The 22,982-nt window shown below is 40.3% G+C and overlaps 1 protein-coding gene across 21 annotated transcripts in view; it reads right to left on the reverse strand.

Annotated features, from left to right (window-relative positions):
- The window catches only part of LOC132786097 (protein lap4), a 64,948-nt gene extending 43,007 nt beyond the window's left edge, over nucleotides 1-21,941 (reverse strand). For 18 of the 21 annotated variants that reach the window (XR_009632405.1, XM_060792504.1, XM_060792503.1 and 15 more), the window contains exons 1-6: nucleotides 21,732-21,931; nucleotides 20,092-20,666; nucleotides 12,173-12,290; nucleotides 2,030-2,612; nucleotides 1,527-1,945; nucleotides 876-950 (exon numbers count right to left, since the gene is read on the reverse strand). Coding sequence is in view for 20 of the 21 variants with exons in the window: in XM_060792504.1 (XP_060648487.1) it covers nucleotides 876-950; nucleotides 1,527-1,945; nucleotides 2,030-2,612; nucleotides 12,173-12,290; nucleotides 20,092-20,253 (1,357 nt within the window). In the remaining variant the exon portion in view is untranslated. Of the gene's footprint in view, nucleotides 1-875; nucleotides 951-1,526; nucleotides 1,946-2,029; nucleotides 2,613-12,172; nucleotides 12,291-20,091; nucleotides 20,667-21,731 lie in introns of all 21 variants that reach the window. The other 3 variants (XM_060792518.1, XM_060792497.1, XM_060792494.1) reach the window with 2 other exon arrangements.
- Nucleotides 21,942-22,982: the final 1,041 nt, after the last annotated feature.

Genomic DNA, 22,982 nt, shown 5'->3' on the forward strand with positions numbered 1-22,982 from the left:
TCGGGCGCGCGCTCTAAGAAAACGATTAATATTATTAAGCATCGGCGGCGTTATGCGATTACTCTCGAGTATAATTACGGCTGACATGTCGATCTTGTTCTACATTCGCTCTGCGATGACGTCATGACGTCATGAGGCGCTTACATCCCAATTGGCTGTGAATGAGTCAAACAAAGAGAACGCCTATGCAGAAGACTCTTTGATCTGGCATGCTGCCACTGACAATCAGCGATTACCCGGGAACTACTCGGGAATGAACCGACACCCACATTTTCAATTCTTTCAAGTGTCCGATCTGTGATGGAAAGCACACGCAACATACAAGTCAAAATATATTCCTGTCAAATGAATGGGAATGTAAACAGCATATAATAACATTATCAAATCAAACAACAAATCAAACACACATTGCCAGAGTGTGTGTTGGGTGTGTGTGTGTGTGAGTGTATCAATGCTTCTCAGCTTTAGACGAAGCGGCCAACGCCCGGAGACTCAAGTCCATACAACTTGTTGTTATGTGATTTATATGACGTCATTTGATGGCACACAAAAACTGGTTTTCTTTTCATTTATATACAAAACAGTAGAAGAATAAAACACAAAACGAACAAACAAATAACCAAAAACTCTGAACTAACAATAACCAACAAGCTGGCTTCACCTGGCCAAGAGCCAAGTTAAGATGCCAAAGCTAAAACAGTTTTTCAATATTATTTTTTTTTGAGCATGCAGAGGGAGCTTTTGTTTATTATATGCACACTAAAAGGTTGAGTTGGGGGTTATATATACAAATTTGTAGCACTCTATGTTATATAGAATATATAGTTTATGATAGCGCTTGTTATGGTAGTAGAAGAGTAACAGACAACGCAAACCTTTCTGTTGATAACTGAAGAAATCCATCGAATCGAATTTTTCGCTTGATCTATAAAGCGCCTGGGGTGGATAGTCTTTTTTGTTTTTTGGTTTTTAGGTGATATTTTTGGTTTGAAAGAAATGAAGGTGAGGTGTGCATTATGGTATAGAACGCATTGAAGTTGTGTAAAGTTGCGAAATAAACGAAAATAAAATATAAATATATCGAATCAAAAAACGTACATAAAGATCATTTAGGAATAAAAACAAAGTGTGTTTGGTGCTTGTGAAATGCACTTGAAATTTTACGCATAATTTTAAAGAGCCAAATCATCACATACGAATTTTAGTTACGAAATTGGGAAATTTAGAATTTAGGCTAATAACTGTTTACAAAAAAGTTTGCTCATTGCTTTTATGCCGAGGTGCGCTTATCTTATCGCCAGGCCAGCATAGATTTCAGATATTGCACCATGATACTATGGAATGTATGCCAGTTACGTTAGATAAGCGTACGCCCCATATTTTTGGCCAGGCCCATGACTAAAGTTGGGCTTTACGCTAAAAAGCAATGAGCTAACATTCATGACCTCAAGCACCAGTCACCAGTTAGCAGTCACCAGTTATCGGTTTATGGTTCTATACTTATATATTGGGTTCACACAACTTACCCGGTGTAATCGGTTGATATTCCTGTTGGGGCAACAGATAACACGAGAGCACTTGTTCACCGGTTTCGGCATCCGTGTCAGGTTGGAACGTGAGAAGTGGCTGCGATTGATTCTCCGACAGCCAAACGGCCTTCAGTTGCAAATTGACCAACGAGTAGGGCAAATACAGCAATTGATTGCCACTCACATCGAGCACATGCAACACGCTGCAGTTGCCCAGCTCGGGCGGCAGTTTCTTGAGCTTGTTATCGCGCAGACTCAACACACCCAGATTGCCGCATTCGCCAATCTCCAGCGGCAGATACTCCAATGCATTGCGATCGACATTCAGGTTGCTCAACTTGCTCATGCGACCAATCGACGCTGGCAACTCGGACAGAAAGTTCTCCGTCAAGATGAGCTCTTGCATGTTATCGCAGCTACACAAAAAAAAGAGACACACAAATTTATAATTGAAATACTTTTGCGCGATTAAGTTGCGTGTTCTAATCGTGTCTACTCACTTGCCAAGCGTATCGTTCAAACGCTGTAGGCGATTCTGGTCCAGCTTCAAGATGGTCAGGCGACTCAGCTTGGCAATGCCATCGGGCAGTGTCTCGAGCAGATTCTGTGCCAGATCCAGATCGGTGAGGCTAACCAGTCCGCCAATCTCGTTGGGCAGCTCCTCCAGCCGATTCTCCGACACGTCCAGATACGTCAGCTTTGTGAGCAATCCCAGCTCTGGTGGCAAACGCTGCAGCTGATTGTGATCCAGCCAGAGTTCATGCAAACCCGGCAAATAGCCCAGATATGGTGGCAAATCCTCGATTTCGTTGTCGCCCAGATCGAGGCGTTTCAGCTTCGTCAGCTGACTTATCGTTTCGGGTAAATGCTTAAGCAGATTTTCACGGAGCTCCAGCGATTCGAGCTGCGTCAAACTGCCAAAATCGGCGGGCAATGTTGTGAGAGACATATCATTGAGGCCCAGCACGGTTAGATTTTTCAGCTGTGAGAATCCAGATGGCAGTTTTGGTATCGGATTCGAGCTGAAATCGGCCACCTGCAGGCTCTGCAGATGCTTAATGTCATCGGGAATGTCGGGAATATCTGCAAGGACAAACAAACGAAGTAAATCGATTAGCAAAATGTTAACTTTTATGTTACTGTCTGTCTGTCTATTGCTGCTTAACAACTGCTCATTTCAATGACCTGCTTCAATCGGTTATCGAGCTGAAGGCTGTCCGCCAACGCGCGCAATATTTCTTACGCATGAATTGCGCCCAAAGGGTGTCCCCAATATCCAATACCTAATTATTTATAAATCTGCTATAAATATTTCATGAGCTAGGCGCATACGCAGTGCGAAACTTTAAAGAGTTCTCTCCCAAAAAAATCTTTTGTATATTTTGTGTTCCACATGCGGATTAACTATTTAAGGTACTGAAACTATGCGAAGTATGAGCGTGTGTACTTGTTAAGCTATTCAATTCATTTCCCATCGTTTCGGTTCATTCATCCGCCGCACACACAAACAAACATTCCACGGTTGCTTTGTTATTGTTGCCACACCAACACACACACACACACATACACACAACGGCTTGATAGAGCGAGACGAAGCGTAAAATGACAAACGAAACTTGTTGATCGAATAAATTTTCAACAGTCAAAGCGGAAATGCGCACGCAAAAGCCCAAGTTCCCATATTACACATATGTAAGTGTCAGTATCTGTATCTATCCCTCCATCGGTGTGTATCTGTGTGTGCGTGTATGTGTGTGTGCGCTCGTGTGTGTTCCTGCGGTTGTTTGTTTATGCGAAACACACCCACAAAAGGCCACAAGAGCCTCGCACAAAAGGTCACCGCAGTGGAAACAGTGGCAGGTGGGCGTGCAATCCTTTACTACGACAACCACGCGACTCAACTCAACTCAACGCGATGCGATGCGAAGCGATACGATGCGACGTGTAAACTGACCTAGTTACACACCAACACACACACACTCCAGACTGTGGATAATAACTTGATGTTACTAATACGACACGTGGGACTTGCAGCAGGACGACGACGACAACTTCAGCACAATAGCGTGTGGCAGGACTATCGTCCAGGACATGTTCGAGTTGCAGCGCAACAATAAACATATATAGTAAAAAAAAAAAAAACAAAAACCAACCATTGACTGCCGGATGTTCCTCCAGTCAGACCTTCGCCATCGCCATCTCCATTCGAATGCAAAAATTTGTGCAAATATGCACTGAATGAAGTGTGGATAGCTGAAGGGTGTAGCTACCATTCAATTCAATCGTTTTCCCTTGCTCTGGAATTTGTGGCATGTTTTTGATAAAAACCTTTACTGCGACTGTTTCTACTGCATTCGTTTATAGTCAATTTAATTAAAAATATATAGTATAGTGTAGTATATGTGTATGCAGCAAATATTCGTATATATTCGTATTTAAATTTATTGTCTGCCGCATTGTGAATTATGCATGTGGAACAGATAAAATGGAAGCACACTGCGCTCAGTCTGTGTGTATGTGTGTGTTGTCCGCATTTAAACCCAAATGAAATGCACATCGAAATGGCAACCAATATGACAATTTAATTGCAAATTTGGCTTTTTAATTTAAATACTTTAGGCAAATGAATCACAACAGTTGAGATACCTCTAAAATGCTGACTGATTATACTTATATTATCATAGGCGGGCAATGCCGGCTGATTTAAATATAACTTAACAAACGTATTCATAGCAATAAAATACATAAATTAACACACGTGCCTTGCGGTTATTCATATCTATTGCTATCAAGCGGCGACTATAGATAAAAATATAATAGAAAAATTCCGCTCGATTGTTGTTAACCACTAACTAAATGAGTGCAAGTAACAATCCAAGTACTTCAGGTATCTAAATTTAAACATCTAAGAGAAACGCTTTCGCATAAACACAAATCAAATTTGATGGAATCTAAAGAATAGAATATTGATTTGACGTAGGCTGCTGCATGGCAACAACGTGTAACTTGAAGACAAAAAAGAAATCGAGATCGATCCATCAACAAGAGCACCCAGACCCACACACACAACACTCAGAATGATCCAAACAGCCGTAGACAAATGGACGCAGCAAGACGTATCTTATAAACACACCAATACACATGTATATATACTCTATATAGGCACTTGAACAATTGGTAGCATATGGGCCGCACGATGCTCTAGTTATTTGGGAACACACTCACTCGCACACACACACACACACGTTGACAATGTACTCATTTGATATTTGGCTGTAGGGCAACAAAATTGCTCAACTGTGCGGCACAGTTGGCGGTCATTAGATGGGCGACAGTCACACAGCAGCAGCACACGATACATTGACCTTTAGCGAGACTCGAGGCGTAGGGAATGGGAAGCTGGCACATTTGGAAACTCATTAAGAGGCTCGGAAATGAAAGGAAATGCTTAGGCTCAGCAGTTTTAATGCCCCTGCTCCTGTCGCCCCTCAAAAAATGTAATCAATTTGTGCAATTATGCAATGAAAATGAGAGCAGTGCACAACTTTGTTGGGTGTGCCAAAAAAAAACAATGTATATGAAATATTTTATCATTTTTATAGAGCAGAAGACAATGCAAAGTTGCTTAAAATAGCAAATGGACCAGGAACAAGCGCTGGCAAGCCTCTGATATTATAAAACCTATAAATTTTAATAAAATGAAACCAACCAGACACACAGACAGTCAGACAGACAGCCAGGAGGATCGAGGGAGGTGAGATGTGCCAAAAATTCGGCCAGGCGAAACGTCAGCGACGACGACGACGTCAACATTGTGGATGAAAAGCAATGCCAGGCAACAACGAACAACGACAACAAACACATATGCTTGAAAATTCTTTTCAATGTCATTGAACGAGCAAATATTTTAAGAGCATGTCGTTGTCGTTGGCGTCGCCGTCGTCGTTGTCTTCGTTCTTGTTGCTGCTATGCTAGTCATGGCTATGAAAAATGAAATGATTTGTCAGATATCAAGGCAGAGGCTGAGAGGCAGTCAAGTCGGCATATCGAGGCCACATCTCTCAATATGAGTTGCACTTAATGAAGATGATGTTGAGCTGCTGCTGCTGCTCCTGCAGCAGATGCAGATGCAGATGCACAGACGGAGCTTTTCAATTTACACAGCCAGGTTAAGTTGAACTAATCCTCTCTCATCCGCAGCGCCCATGTTTCCATGTTATGAGCTTTTATGGCACGTTGCCATTTGCCATCTATTGAAATGGAATGGAGTCGTGGTCGTGGTAGTCCTCATTCTCATTCTCAGTCGCTCTATCAACAGGCACATCAACATCAACATCACCGTAACGTCACCGTCAGCATGCAATTTGTGCTGTCTGTGGCATTGTTGATAGGAAGAGAGAGCATCCTTAGCAACCACCACACACACACACACACTCACATCCAGCAAAATCCCAAAGCGGGGCAGCAAGGAAATAGAAGTGGCTTTCCGCCGCCTCTGGATGCTTTATGGCGCGTCTCATAATAGACGCCATCTAGCATATTGCAGACGACACAACTGCAAAACCGCCATCCAACTGGCTGAGCCAACCCCAAGCTGGGCTAAGTCGTTCAGGGAGTGCGCTAAGTAAATGGCTTTTAATTGTAGAGGCGATGCAACGATGCAACGATGCGTTGGCAGCAACCTGCAACAGGTGCCATTAAATGCAATTAAAGCGTTTAACAAGCAAAGGCAGATGGCAAAGCCAACTTCCAAATACACTTTTCCACCGAAAACATTTAGAAAGCCAATTTATCAGTGTCAACATTTTGATTTATCTATATGTTATCACTTATTTACTGCAAAAGATATATTTAAAGTGCTCTCAGTAGGTGACCCACATTCATTCAAGTTTACGATTATTGTAGATTCTTCTGTGCGAAATATAATAAATGGGTTGTATTAATTTCGACTGCATAAATTTATTTTATGCTCACAAGACATTATTCAGTAATAATCAAATGCATGCGAATTGCCTCACAGCATTATGCATATTTTAGTATGATCGTAAATCTGCGCATAGTTTAATGATGCAACGTAAACTTTGATCTATAAACATATTAATTTGTTCCCTCCTAAAATCATGTTTCATGTTTCTTCACGCATCAATCTATAAAATTCGCCATTAATCTATAATTTTTATTGCGTAAAAATCACGATATTTTTCTAGAAATTGTGCCATAAATTGAATTTTATGTTAGGTCAATTAAAACAAGAATAGTGCGAAAAGGAATGCGATTATTGAACTGCCAACTAATCAAGTTATGAGCAATTGACGGAGATGTTGCTCAATTAAACCAGTTGAAACGAGTACGAGAATGTTTGTAATGCTTTTGTCTAACATCTAATAATAATTTCCTCCACATTTTCAAGATTATCTACCGTAATTGCTTTGCCAGCTATGTACACAGCTACAGCTCTGTTTAAAGTATCTGTCAGATGCAGCAATTATCCAAACACATGTACGTACAACAAGTGAGATTATTTTGAATATCTGAAGTGGACGTTTGACAAGATAATATATTGTACTTTCCGTGCGCGTTTATTTATATATACTTTCACTGGCATCGCTGTCAATCAATTAAACGCCGTATTCAATTAATCAAAATCCCAGGAGGAAGCCAATCGCACCTGATGCTTATCAAAGTCAGAACAGGACAGAGTGTTTAAAGCACATTTTTAAGATTTCAAATTGATACAGCAGCAAATTTGTTTAGTGGATATATTTGGGGTCAAGTTTTGTGTTTAGAGTATTCATTCGAATTTGTTTGCTTTTCTTCCAGCATGTTGTATACTTTTCTGCCACAATTTGGCAATTCTCGATAGATGTTTTTGGCTGTGCTGTGATTGTGATTGTAGGCAGTGTTCGTGTCGTATTTTCGCTTTTGATTTGTTGCCCGCCAACAGAAACAGAAATACAGAGAAGTTTTGTTCGTCTGTCGATTAGTTTTTAATTGCAGCCCCCAGTGACGTCAATCGCTGGCAGGCATTTGAAATATGTTCTAATATATACCGAGAGTACACTATATAATACATATTTGTACACATCAACGAGGGGGTAAGTACGATGTGAGAAATGAAATGATTTTTCAATTTTCAATGTTCGCTTTTCTCATTTCTTGATATAGTTTTTGTTTAATGCCATTAATTAAACAATTTTTGCTGTCTATGTGTGTGTACTTCTGTGTGTATATATTTTACAACAAATTATTGTTGTATTTCTCAACTTTTTTTACAAAGTCATGGCCTCTAATAATGTAAGAGGAGGCCACTGATTTTTCGCATTGTAGTTGCCCCCTCTTGAGTTTCTTTTTTGATTTGTCGCCGTCTGTCGAGGGTCTTTGCTTAGCACAGCTTAGCGTTTGTTGTTTTGCCGGGCCAACCAGTAGAATTGCCAACAGTTGTCTCAGGGCAAAAGAACAACAGCGGAGAATCAGCAAAAGCCACTTGAATGAGTCGTTGACGTCGCGAAGGCAGCTTTGCTTGTACTCTCTGAGCAGCTTAACTTTGACCCAGTTGACGCCTCAATTGCAACAGTGAAGAAAACATAAAAACAACGAAATGTAAAGAAGAAAAAAAGGAAAAAGATGACACAGATTCCATTCGACTTTTCGTGCCGTGCCAGAGCCAAAGCTTGTGTCGTGGCTGACAAAGTGCACGGCTCTCAAAAGCCATTTAATTGGGCTTTTTGTTAGATGCATTTATTTTCCATCTTCTTGGCTTTTGTCAAACTCAAACTCGCAACTCGCAACTGAAATCGGTCGGTAAGGTCGTTCCCATGCCACATGGGTAGAGAGCTTTAAGAATTTCGACAAAACAAATAAACACTACAAATTCACATAATAATGAATTCCCACAGTTATCTATTTGTTCTCCCCAATTCTGTATCCCCCACACATACATACTATAACATGTATACCAACTATTATCGTATCGTATATTTACTCTGAACGTTTTCTCTCTCTCTCTTTTGCTGACATATTGTTTATTTGTCTCCTGTCTAAACCGTACACAAATGCAAATAAACTGGGCTTATCAACAGGCAGCAGCAGCAGCGACTGTAGTGCGATTTTGCTAAATATAAATTCACAAATTATTATGTATTAATAAACAAGCCACGAAACAGCAGCGGAGAATTGCAAATTGCAAACTGCAACAAAAACAAATTGCGAAACGCAACGCGCAAATAAACAAACAATTAGACGAACTCGCAAAAATAATAAAACAAAAGCAGAAAACTGACGAGTGTTTCGAGTGCTAAAGAATTCATCATACACTTCCCCAGTGAAGAGACGAGCAAATACATTGAGAGGTTCAAAATATATGACATACGAATAACAAGTAAGAAAATTAAGGTCGAGTGTGCTCGACTGTTAGATACCCGCTAGCGGTTCTCGAAATAAAAGCAAACCAGTGCGGCATGAACATCCAGTATATTAATATACTGGAAAAATACTGTAGTATACCGGAATGTATTTTTGACTATATTTAAATATACTAAATTAATATGCTAAATATACCGTAAATGTATATTTGGTTAAATATACTAACTTAATATACTGGTTAAATATGGTAAATTAATATACTGAACAAATACTGCAGTATGTCGAAATGTATATTTGGTTAAATCTACTTAATTAATATACTGAACAAATACTGAAGTAATGTATATTTGGTATAATCATATAACAAACGCTGTCAAGAAAAATGTTAGCTCTATCTCCTATAGCTTCTGAGATCTATGTTAGGTGTTCCTGGCTTCACGGCTATTGTTGCTGATTAAGAATATACTGTATGGTTATAATATATATCTTTATACCCGCTAAAAAAGGGTCAAAGCCAATACCCCCTCACCCTAAAAAGAAAACTAGCCCAATTGTCAGACACACCTCAAAGAGTTCCAAATTGCCGCCAACGTTTTAAGGTATTTCGTGTCAAAATTATAGTACTCTTGTATGCAGTATAAAGGGTGCAATGAAATACGTAGCTGCAGCAGCGCCCTCTAGTGTACGTTTCGCAAGCAGGTCAACTTGTCATAATAATTTACGTGCAAACTCACGGCTACTAACAACAACAATGGTGGAGTCCACAACACCTGCACAGCACTCACACACACACACATACTCGCCCACATAAACACAAATACTTGCACATAGCACAATCGGCCATACAAATTAATGTTTTTATTAGCAGTGTTAGTGTAGACGATTACGTTGCACAGTGGAGCTAAAATGTATGTAGATGTCAAATAGTAAATCAAATATGTAAATTCATTTCACATTCAATTATTCCTTTACTAATCGTAAATTGCAAAATAAACAAATCAATTCAATATGCAATATTCGCTAATTGATCCCACTGTGCGGAGCACTTACAAATGCATCGCACGTCGTCTCAGTTGCCGTCGTTCAATTCTTTTGTCAAGTGCAAGCGGGCGTATACGTAATGTATTTTTGCGTGCTGCGCTTGGCAGCTTGTTTCGCTGTATGCGTGTTTGCCGTGCTGTGCTCTGCTCTGCTGTGCTGTGCTGTGTTGTGTTTGCACTTGCACAACGGCTGGCATTGCCATTGTTGTGGCCACACAGCGCACAACCAACCAGCACAAATCAAGCGCACTAATTTTACACCGAATGCGCCACAGTTGAGAATTGCAATTTTTTCTTCTTTTTTTTTTTTTTGTAGCTGCCAGGGAATAAAAATACCGCTGCCAATATAGAAAAAAATGCATCAATACTATATATAAAAGGTGCAACCGCACCTGCCAATTGTGGTTTTCCCTATTAGCTGGCGAGTTCAAAGCCATCAAACGACATCCGAGGTGCCATTAATAATAACAGCATTTGAGCATTGGTAATTGAATGTGAAAGGCTCTTTTTTTTTGCGCAAGCCACCCACACACAGAGAGTGAGAGAGAGCGACAGCCGGAGCAAATGGGAAATGGAAAACTGAATGGTGATCTGGCAACACACACACACATTTCTAATCCTAAAAGGTTCAGTGATTGGAGATAGTTGTTGTTCGGTCAGTCGCTGTGATCACAGTGATCATAGCTGAAAATCACAGCTTCTCACATCTCTAGCCTTTCACCCAGTTTCGTAGCACAAGGCGACGATTGCTGGGTTCCCGCCGTTCACTTCAAATTGCATTGCTTTGGGTGTGTTTACAGATCATTTGTGGGTCATATGCATAAGCAATCAAGCCACAGCAAACGGCTATGCTCAGTCAGCAAACACTGCTTGCAGCACACACTGCAATGCAGGCCAATTCGTTTAATGAGTGCAATCAACTTGACAGACTGGTAATACAATACCGGCTCCGCTTTTTTTTGTCGTCTCTGAATACTCTATGTGATACCTTTGTGTCCCCAAAAACGGAAATAGGAAGCCACAATAAGTTGTTGGTCCGCTGACAACGTCAACGAAATTATTTCACTCTTCAGTGCCGGCAAAACAAAGCGCCCAAAAAAAAAAAACAAAAAAGATCGCTGCTCGATAATGCAATGTTTCGCTCTGAATGAAATAATCGTTAAATATATTTATAATGAAGGCACGTCAATTATATTTCGAATTTATTACTGAACAACAATTTCCTACTTTATGCAATTTATCTGCATAAATATATCAGCTTGGCAATGGACCTTTTAATGCTCAGTCCGCCCCTGGTTCTTTAAATTACATGAATGAATAACGGCGCTCAATGAAAATGAATGTGTTTTTGTGTTGAGTTGTTTATACCCTGTAGACATGCAGAGGTAAAAGGCATATTATAAAGTACATTGCATTGAATGAGTTTAAAGGCATCGCATTGAATTAAAGAAGTAATTATGAACTTCGAGTAAAGTACTTTTTTCTTGCAACTTTTGTAAAATACTTAATAGTCGCGCATTCTCAATGACCTTTGCCAATTATTTCGATACAAACTCACACATATGCATGCGTTTTTTAAGCACTGCACTTGACTCCAATTACGAGTTGGTGTTTACGGATTTACGCTTGCTTAAGCAGAAAATAAATATGTATACGATATTCTTCTGTCTGCCTGTTTGCATTGAAGAGAACATGAAACGAGAACTTTTTCTAGAGAAGCTTATCAAGTTAACCAGCCAGCTCTCATTCACTGCGTTGCGTTGACAAGTAATAATAAGTAGTTGAACAACACTCGTCGAACTCGAAACTTTACAAGTTTAAATCATATTTATCGCAATAAAGCAATGGGTCAAAGTTTTCTGAAGTGCAACGGTGACTTATGGGACTTCTTGTCGACTTTTTCTCTGGATAACAATAGCAGGAGAAAGCCGACCACAAAACATGTTGACTCACTCGCCCACAAGCCACAACAAGCTCGCAGTCACAGTTGCAGCTGAAGATGCAATTAGATTTCAAATGCAATTGTTTCATGTCAGGCAATATGAGACTCAATTTGTATCACAATATCCATCCCGATGGTAACTACTGTCAATCAAACAGATGGACGCCTGTCCCTGTTAACGATTTATTCCGGAGCATTTACGGCAACAATAGAAACCCATCAATGTCAGTAATAATTATTTAGCACTTGTTGCATGTTGCATTTGTATTTGAATTTGGATTTGGATTTGATCAACTTACCGTTTCGTGAAACATCGAGTTCGACAAGATTTTCAAAGTTTTGTATGTCCGGCGGCAGGCGACCAATTTCATTGTCACTCAAGCCCAGTTTTCTCAGGCGATGCAATCTGAAGAAATTCTGCAAGAGACGAGAAGAGAAGAAATAAAAGTTTTGGTTTAGTCTTTGGCACGACGACAACACAATGCAAAAGTCTCCTTTCTCTCTGGCAAACAAAAGACAATCGACAATCGTTTTACAAACGTTTTTCCCCAGTTCATCTCTCCCTCTGACTCTCTATATATCAGAGATCGCTTTCGTGGTCATAAATTTCAAAAGAGTTTGTCATTTGTAAACACCGTGACCGTCGACGTCGTCGTCGTCGTCGTTGTCGTCCCGTCCGGTTGCTTGTTCAGCATCCTTTTGAGTTAGAAGTGGTGTTTGGCTCGACCGTGTTGCTTTCTTTTCGTCAGACATGTCGCCAGCGAGCAATTCATTTATGAGCATCACGATTTTCCCGGCCACATCAATTTGATGTTCGATTTATAATAAATTATTTCGGCGCGCCTTCGTACTTTCCCAAAAAGTGAAGGGTCGCGATCACGGTCATAAGCATTCCGCTGACCTTCCAAAAATGTGGAGCATGCACAGACTCCGACTCCCGACTCCGACTCAAACTCTGACTTCGACTCTCTCATGTATTCGTTAACGTATTCGTCTACTCATCTTTTGGCACTTTGAAAAGAAAGCAGCGCCCCCCGCTTGTGGCTGACTCACTGAGTCATAGACCTCAAGGTTAACAGCCGCACCAGGGCGGCACATCATCATCATTATCATCATCATCGTCGTCGTCGTCGTCGTCAGCGTCGCTGCTTTTATTGTGCCAGCGATTTTTATCGGCCATTGCTAGCTAGCTGGCTTGCTCCCCTCTGTCTTCCCCAATCCACTCGACTCCGCTTCTAGCCCAAAAAAACAAGAACCCATCACACACACAGCCGGCAGTCGCGACGTTAATAATAATGAAAATAATTCGTAGTTGTACTCGTATAAATTATTAAATTCTTTTTCGTTTGCCTTTAAGAATGAGGAAACCGTGACCCGATAATATTAATGACCCGTTTTGCAAACAAATACAAATATTTCAGACCCTCATCGTTATATACGACGTAAATTTCCGCTTATTGTTCTTATTGTAAACTAGTCTTAGCCCGCTTCAAATTGGCTAATGCCAAAGTAATTTATATTAATTGAATGCTTAAATGAAACTATTTTTATTAGCAGAACACAATTTGTTCTACACATTGTCGCAATCGATGCTTAAAGTCATTTTTTGCCAACTTGTTTCGTAGAACAGCTCAAAAGTATTTATAACATGATGAGGTTTATATAGTGCAGAAGGGCTTTCACCAAGCATTTGACTTTTCTCTCTTGATGAAAAGTCTTTTGCCATTGAACATTTCATCAAACGAACCGCAACAGAACAGAGAATACACAAAATACAACAAAACAAAAAAAAGAATGGTGTCATTTCTGTGTGTGTGTCTCGGTCAGTTCGTCACAAAGGCAAAGTAATAATGCTCCCTCATGGTTATTTTTCGCTTAATTTCCATGCCTTCTTTTTTTGCGAGTACCTACGAATGTCCCAGATTCTGTTTCGCTATTTATAAAAAAAAAAACGAAAGGCCTTTCCACAAATCATGCGTCAGAAAGTTGTAACTGTCAGTGACAAAAGCCAACGACGACAACGACAACGACAATGGCAAACGGCAACGAACGAAAAATGCAGGAAGACAAAAGGAAAAGCATAAAAAATACACTCACAGTCCGACTCACACTCGAGCAAATTGCATATGAAAAAGGCCTGAAAAAGTGCGCCTTCGGGGCTCAGGTGGAGATGCAGATGGAGAGGGGTGCAATGGCCGCCAATGTAAGGGGAGAAAAAGAGAGAGAAAGAAAAAAGGGAGATGGAGAGGGACAAGACGTGATGACAATAAAAACGAATGCGAATTGCAGAAACTTTTAGCCAAGTGCAGCCCCCTTCCCCAAATGCGCCGCCCACCCGAAGTCTCAGTCGGTGGCCCACGCGATGCAACGTTGCAGCGGCGGCAGTAGCTTGTTGTATCTTTTGCAGTCACTCTTTTGCATGACCATAAATTACAGACCGGCCGGCATTGCCGGCATACACGATACGAGACTACGAGTACTACCAGTTTTGCTACTCACACTCACACTCACACACTCACAGTCACACACTCATGCGTGTCGTTGAGGCAGGCAAGCAGCCAGCACACTTTTACTATTGTATCTAGTTGGAGCAGGCGCACAGCAAGCAGCAGTTGGACGACTCAACTAGCCAACAAAACTAGTAGCAGTCTGTATTGTTGGCCAGGCCAACAACGAGTTGTGGCCGCTTTGCGAATGGGTTGCATCACATCATCATCCACAGAGAACACAAACACAAACACAAACTCAACGCAACGCACGCTGCACTTGTTGGCTTGGTTTCGTTTGGTTTTATGTTGTTGTCTCTGCTGGTTATCAACTAGAAACCAGGCCACATAATTCAATTGATTAACCGAAAAAGGGATGCAAAGTAAATGCAATTAGCTTTGTGAAAAAAGCCACTTTGTGCGGCCTAATAGAAAAACTTAATAGCTTCGCATGCAGATGCATTTTAGATGCAAGGCTGAGATACATTCTCTGTAGAATGCAGTGGGTGTTTTTTCTACTCTTTCTTTGTTTTTTTTTATTACTGCACTGAACCATGACATGTATGTAAATCACAAACACACTTGCATACACACACACACATTGCGCTTCGTTGATTTTCAGTAATTTTATAATGTATCTGCAAGTGTAATCAACTAAATGTATCTCATCGTCGTTGTCGTTTTCGTCGTCGCTGGCGTCGTCACACACACATGTGCATTCGGAGCCATGCTTGGTGGTGTGCATGTTGCAAATGACTGGGCGAGCAGCAAAAGGTGAGCGCAAACTGAAAACGACACACATGATGTAGGCAAAACGAGTTCTAGATACATTTCGCATATCTCGTTGCTGCGAACTGCGAACTGCGAAAACCAGCTGAGCTAGAACAAACACCACACTACAGCACAGACAACATAAAGCTGACGAGTTGGGGACGAGCTTCAGTCACCGTTTAAAAAGACTGTGAAGATACTCAACTCATGTGTATGCATGTCTGTCTGTCTGTCTGTATGTTGCCGCCGCAGTGGTTGTTGCAACATTTTGCAGCAATCGCAGATACATGCACAAGTATCATGTATGTAGATGCGACTCCAAAGTACCATCAGTCTACTGTGTGTGGAGTCTAGGCCAGTTGCCTGCTGGTTGCATCTGTGCGCCTGCTTAAATCTGTACATCTTCATTTTTCTAGCGACGCATACAAACACACACACGCTTGCCACAGAAGCCACTGCAGAGCAATAGATACAAGTACTTCTATTGTTGCAGCCACAAGTTGCATGCAAAGCAGCCAAAGCAGAGCATGTTGTTTATTATCTGTGTTAAGTATCTTCTGGTTAATACAGTAATTTAGATTATAAGCCAACGATAAATCCCCTCGATCCACTTCGATACAATTAATTTTGCTTGAGACTGTACAGAAATCGACGCTTGACTTGACGTCACTTAATGTGGCATTGTTTTCAAGCAACTAATAAACAGGTAAGTCCATTAATCGAAAGCACTTGACTAACTGATACCCTGCACTATCTATTCCAGATTGTTAATGAAAGTAATGTTCAATTTACAATCAAATAACTAAGACATGAGTGAAATATGAGATACATTTATACTCTGCACATACCTCTTTAGATTAAGTGATCGCAAACAGGGTATGGAAACTAATTGAAATAGCTTGGGAATATTTATTATAGCTGAAACCGGTTTAGAGCGTCGACGCCATAGAAAAACGTATAAGTAAGCGTCAGAGTATGTGCGGTTATTTAACTAACTGTGACCAATTGAAAAGGCTAAATACCAAAATCAATTCCAAAGTTTGGCAACAACATGAGCACATCGAATGTGCTATCATTTAGGCCAGGTTAGCTTATGCTTGGGGACTTAAGCTAGGCAAGCTGAAAGCATAAGAAAGAGCGAGAGAGAGAGACAGATCGAGACGCCATTTTAAATTCTATTTAGTTGTTTTCATAGCAGCGACAAACAGCCGCTGTTGCTGAAAAAAAATGATGTCATTGCCAACGCGCTTCGGTATTGTGTTCCGAAACCCAGACAGAGACAGACATGGTTAAGTTCTCGACAAACGCACCTGCAATAACATACACACACACACAGCACAGAGAACGCGCCAGTTCAAATTGCGAAAGCCAAAACAGAGGCAGCCAAAGTAAGGCAAGGTAAGTAGTTGGTTTGGTTTGGTTCGCTGGTAGCCAGAGACCTCAAGGCAGGTGATAAGAAGCGATTAACTCTTATCTTATCGTGCGAGCGTGACTAATTGGCCCAAATGAAGAGGGGCCAAGAATGAGCGTCGTTGGAGAAGCAGAGAAGCTCATTGCATACACCCAAAAACAAGGGAAAAGCACGAAAATTCAATGAATTTTACTTGAGGTAGGTTCCGTGTGGAGTTGTGAGAGTAAACTGCAAATTATATTGCATTTGAGATGGTAAATGTGTGAAAGCAACTATTTAAATGCAGTTTAAAAAGGAAATGGTTTTTCTTTTATTCTTTGCATTTGAAAACTGTTTTCTTTTCTTGTTTTTTTGTATCTTCCGTATTTATCTGTTCAACTCTAACTGTGCAATTCTGCCAAAGGGGCAATATATTCTAATGTATGTGGAGCTGTCAAGCGACTAACGACATGAATTGAGCGTGGAGAGATTGAGGCAGATTGTCGTCGAGTTAAGAGCAATTCAATTGAAGCACGGTTGCTGCTGTTGCTGCCACTGATGTTTATTGTTGCTATGACAACGCGGAAATTGTGTGCAACTTTCAAAAGAAGCAAAGGGTTGATGTCCGACTAGCTCCCAGTATCAGCAACATAAACAACAACAGCAGCAGCAGAAGAAGCAACCACAACAACAACAACACATCCGACGCTGTCAGTCGCTTTTGGAATTCAAACGAACTCTGTGGAGAGAGAAAGAACATCATCATTATGGCTGTCCATTGTCGTCATCGTCGTCGTCGTCGTCGTTTCTCTTGTTGTCATCGCTGGTCAGCAACATGTTGTTGTTGTTGTTGCTGCTGCTGCTGTGGGAAGAAGAGGCTAAACAACTTGTGGGTCCATTGCTCCAGTAAATGTTGTTGCTGCCTCTTCTCGTTTGCCATGCGCTGCGCTTTATTGATGTAAACGAGCAACAAAAATTTGCATTAGAAGTTCATTAGCGAGTGCGGCTAACCGCAAACGAAGCTCTAGAAAGAGTGAAATCCCAATGAAAACTGCACAATTGCCAAGACATGAACAAAGCAACAGCAACAGCAACAGCAGCAGCAGCAGATGCAACAATTGCATTGAAAATGCAGAAAAAAAAGTAAAGAAAAACTCGACTGACCGCAAATGAATTGCAGTCGATGCCTGGAAGGCAGACAACCAAATACATGTGTACTATATAAAGTTTTGTTTGTATATAACCCAGGCAACAACTGACCAATCACCTCCCCCCTCAACACCCCCCTGACACAACAATTCCTCAGTCCACCCACCACTTGTTGCTATGTCAACGCCTCGCTTCTGTTTACAACCACAGTTGTTGTCATTTCTATACCCTGTAAATAAAAGAAATGCGCATAGAGGGTATTATGGTAAGGTTTTTCACATGATTCAATTACGAATTTTCCCCTGATATAAAAATCGATCAATAAACAACGAATTACTACAAGCAATATGGCACTTTGTTGCTTTACTATTAGTAATTATTGATGTGAGTTCTTTAAAAAAAAAACATAAAATTTGTATATTCGATACGCTTTCCAACACTATTAATTGCTTAAAGAGACTTCTAATAGGAAAATGCTGATATTTGGAAGAATACGAAGAAGTTGTTAAAGCTACAGCACCTTTTTATTTTAAATTTAATTAAAAAAAAAACTGTGCCTTTTTGCACTACAAAATTAAGTAATTAAAACTGTGAAAAGATATAATCTATCTAAGATCTAAGGCACTCAGTCAGCATAAAGTACTTCATAATGGTAGATTATAAACTTATATTTTTGTTATCTGAATTAGCTTTAAGGGCATAAAACTATTTCATCTAGTATCCAACACAATATTTATCCTTTCCTTATTATTTTTGGTCATTTCACAGAGTATTTTCTCGTTGGTCATCCGATTGTTGATCAGTTGTTGTCCTCAGTTTGTTTGTTCGACAGCTGCATAAAAACGGAAGCGAGCTGCGTAACTAAGTAAATAAATAATTTCAACTCATTTCCATGTACACAACAAAAACAATGATTCACAATTGCAGACGCAAAGTCGCTGCGCTAATCGCTGCTAATTGCCAAAGTGGACACCAAATGGTTGTCTTCTGCTGTTGATGTTGCTGTTGCTGCTTCTGCTGCTCTGTTGCGGCGACACTTGGCTGTTAATTAGAACACTGGTCGGTGTCGTCTTTTGATGTTTAAACAGCGACATAATTGGCATACGATATTTTACTATATATGTATGTACGTAGTAGAAGTATTTCTCAATGTGGTATCTGCATGTTGCGTAATTGGAGATTCAATTATGCATGCATGCCCCATGCCACATGCCGCATTCTTATGGACACTGCCACCGCCACCATTGTGAGAGAAAAGAACCGCGCCCCACACTGCGCCTCCGTATTAATTAAAGACTTCCGCCTGAACTGCCAACGGACGTCTTTTGTTGTAATTATTGTCTTGACGATGCGCTGCTCAGATATCTCGCCAGCCAGACAAAAGTGGGCAGAAAGCCCGTCAGAGTCAGATTCAGAGAAAGGGCTCGGGGAAGTGGTGTGTTAGGGGAACTAAGAGTGTAGCGCTGGACAACAACCCTACCCTATAGATAGAGCGGACAGGTATAGACCAAGATATCAGCTGCAAATTATAAGAAACTCTTTGCTTTACTGCTGGCACAATATAACAAAAGCCAGGGGGATGCTGGGCTGCATGGAAGTAGCGCAAACAGAACCTCGGAGAGTTCAGTGAACCTTCCAAGAAATCTTGACATTTTAAAGCAACAGTGGCCACTCGCTAAACAACTATCTGAACTGTAATTGCCTATAAGAATATGATAAATGAGCAAAGAATTTATGAAAACAGTCTCCTATAATACATAATTAAAGAAATTTTGGAAACTATATTTAAAATATTAAGTTCAACTACAATTTTATTGTAAAATGATAAATTAAAAACTAAATTTCCCAATAAATTCACCTTACTATAAGGAAAAACCCTTTACCATACTTAAATCGTTGCGATTTTAATATGGGATTGTTCAATATAGCTTTTTTTAATAACATAACTTTCGAATCTATATTTTGCACAACTATTTCAGACTCCTGTATTCACTAATTATTATAGAATTATAAGTTCTATTGCATATTTTCATAGTTTATATAGTTATAACTGTCCAATTAGAAAGCCTGACATACCTTGTACGTAAATAATAGAAAACATAAAGTAATGAAGAAAAACGTTCAATTTGTGTTCTACTTTTAACTACTGCGATTAAGAACTAAGATTATCATAAGAACTTTTTCTGCACTATTTAATGCTGCGAGTATACTTAAACAAAACGATTCGTTTTAGGCAGCTTTCACTGTAATACCTAAAACGCACCTTGGTGGGCTATAAACGAAGTGTTTTACAGTTGTTCGGGGCTGCGACAACTAGAAGCTTATTGTAAGCTGCTGTGAAGGCTGCTCATACACACACACACACACACACACTGACATTTCTATAGATATCTGTGTGTGAGTGTGTCCTTTATATACTGACCTTTGGCAAATCGCGTATGTGATTCGCATCCAGAAAAAGTTCCTCAAGGGTACGCGAGTAGCGCAATATTTCCTCGGGCACTTGGGGCAGCGAACAGTGGCGTTTGTCCACAAATTCCACCTGCCTGTTGCAGCCTTTGAAAATTGGAATGCACTTGAACATGGCTGCTGGTTGTTGTTGTTACGTTGTTGTTGCTCAGTTGATGACGTATTTACGAGTTGAGTTGTAGTCGGTGTTTAAGCGTTGTTGTCGTTGTCGATGATGTTGTTGCTGTTGTTGTCTTTGCACAACAACAACACACACATAGAGGAGCGTAACGTTTGCAGCATCTGTTGCAAACGCACACGCACACGCACACTTACACGTTCACTCACTCACACAGTGACAAATACACTAATACAGAGCCAGAGACAGGCACGCGCAGTTTTTTTGTTGCTGGCGCTGGCCCTGCACTTTTTTCGCTTTTATTTTTTGTGTGTTGCTTTACTTTTATTTTTGCGTTTTGTTGTTGTTTCTTTTTTTAATCGCACACTTTTATCGCACACGTTTTGCGCACATTTTGCAGCACAAATTTACTGCAATTAATTAAGCTTTTATTACATTTTGTACTTTAGCGCGTTTTCTTTTCGTATTTGTATTCGTGCTTAACTCGCGCGTTTGCGTTACGAAAAACTTGAGCAAAAAGGAAGGAATCAAGTCGACGAGGAGGAAGAAGAAGCAGCACACAGCACATGTTCAAATTCCTTGTCTCTTTGCCTTTGCTTGCCTGTCCTTGCCTTACGCTTTTGTTGTTGTTCTTGTGTTCTGCTGACTCCGCAGCGAGAGAGCGAGAAGGAATAATCGAGAGAGAGCGCGCAGACTGACTCAGTGCGTGCGTGTGAGTGCGTAAAAGAGAGTAATAAGAAAAATAATGAATAATAATAAATTCTAATTGGCACTCGAGCTTATTGTTCTTGCTGTTGTCGCTCTCGTTGGCCACATTTTATCACGTAGAGCAGCAAGTTGTGATAATTGTTGGCAACTCTCGTCGATTGGTTGGCAACGCGAACGAGGCAATCGCCGCATTTGTTGCTTCGTGAACAAAAACGCAGAGAAGCAACAAAGCAACAACAATGACACTTGACTGCTGCGAATGGGCTTAGAATGAGAGACTTGTCAAAGACGGCCGACGGCCGCAAAGCGTAGATGAAAAACAAAAGCAGCCAGCAGCCAAAAGCAGCAGCAGCAGCGACGCACCAACAAAATAAAACAGACAACGGAAAAAACTCCACTTGGGTCGAAAAATTCAAACGAAATAAAAAAAAATAAAGAGGAAAATTATAATAAACACGGCCAACAACGACACACCCAACACACACAAGCATACGCATGGACAAGCATACACACACACACACACACTCACGCCCAAAGCCGGGCATAGGCATTGAAATAATTGTGAGCTCGTTTTGGTGCCACTGTGCAAGCGTATGTTTTGGAATTTACACATACAAACGCGCGCTGCGCAACAACAAAATGCTGGTCATAGGCGGCTACACAACCACAACTACAACAACATAGTCCAGGCCTGGCCAGGGAAGCAAAGCAAGCGGCGTCTCGCTTGTTTTGCACATTTTTTTCGCACGCTTCATTTTGCCACTTACAATTGTGCCTTGCAGTGCTGTGTGTGCGCTTACAACAAATATGAATATTAACTGTACGTAAGCGCAAAAAAAACACAACTCGCCAGCATACAAGTAACTACTACACACACATATACAACGAACGGCGTTTACAGAAATTAACGTACACAAAATTTACGAAGCGCAGCGCCCGTCGTTCCAACCGCTCGCAACAAAAACAATTCGGCAACTGCTCGTTCTGAACAACAGCGTGACCATATGTTTGCTTTTCATAATGTACTCTTTTCAGTGGTGAAATATACTAAATATACCACAGCCTTAATTGTGGTTACACTTGATTTTCAATAGGAAAAAAGTTGATATATCTTATTTTTATTGTTCACATAAGAATATATCATTTCATTTCAACTTAAACATTATTACAATAGAATTTAGCAAAATTCAATAGTGAATGGTGGTTTATGTGAACATTGTTGGAATGCATTTATTGATCATGGTTTTATTCTTAACCAAAGGTACTATAAAAAGGAATTTTCCCATTTTCAACACTAATTAACTTTTTTATGTAGCCGTTAGCCAGTATACGTGATAATCTAAATTCTTCAACAAATAAATCCACAAATTGAGGCTTAACATTAATGTTGTCTAATGCCAGCCGTTACATTTTAAAATTAACACGAATACGCTCAAATGGCAATGTTGCCGTAACAGACATCTGCTAAATAACATTTATGTTAGCGGTCAGACAGTGAAGTTGGTTGCGATTGAACGCAGTAGTGTTGGTTAGGGCGGGAAACATGTGGCACATTTGCGCGCGATAATTTGAATTCAAATATGAAATGAAAGTGTTTGAGAGAATCCGTTAAAGTAGAACAATTGAAACGAAATCTAAAAAAAATTTAAAATAAATACGCAAATGTTCTTGTTAGTTGAATTACGTAGGTTTAAATTCATATTAAGATTGTAAATTATAATTTAAAGTCGTTTAAATATGAAATATTTACGCTTAAAGATTAGACCACAATATGACACTAACCAGGCCACCAGATTGTTTGCTTTGGCCTGGCCAAGTGATCTTAAGACAGACAACAAATAATGAAAATAAGCGTCGACTGCCGTCGGCTGCAAACAAAAACCAAGTGCAACCTCAGCGCAGACATTGTTGTGTTTGTTTATTGTTGTTGTTGTTGTTGTTGTTGTTGTTGGTGGTGGTGGCTGTTATTGTTGCTGCCACTGCCACTGACAAACACAGCTGTCGAGTGGGGCGCTTAA

This window comes from Drosophila nasuta, chromosome 2R (genome assembly GCF_023558535.2).
Source record: "Drosophila nasuta strain 15112-1781.00 chromosome 2R, ASM2355853v1, whole genome shotgun sequence".
Classification (NCBI taxonomy): Eukaryota; Metazoa; Arthropoda; class Insecta; order Diptera; family Drosophilidae; genus Drosophila; species Drosophila nasuta.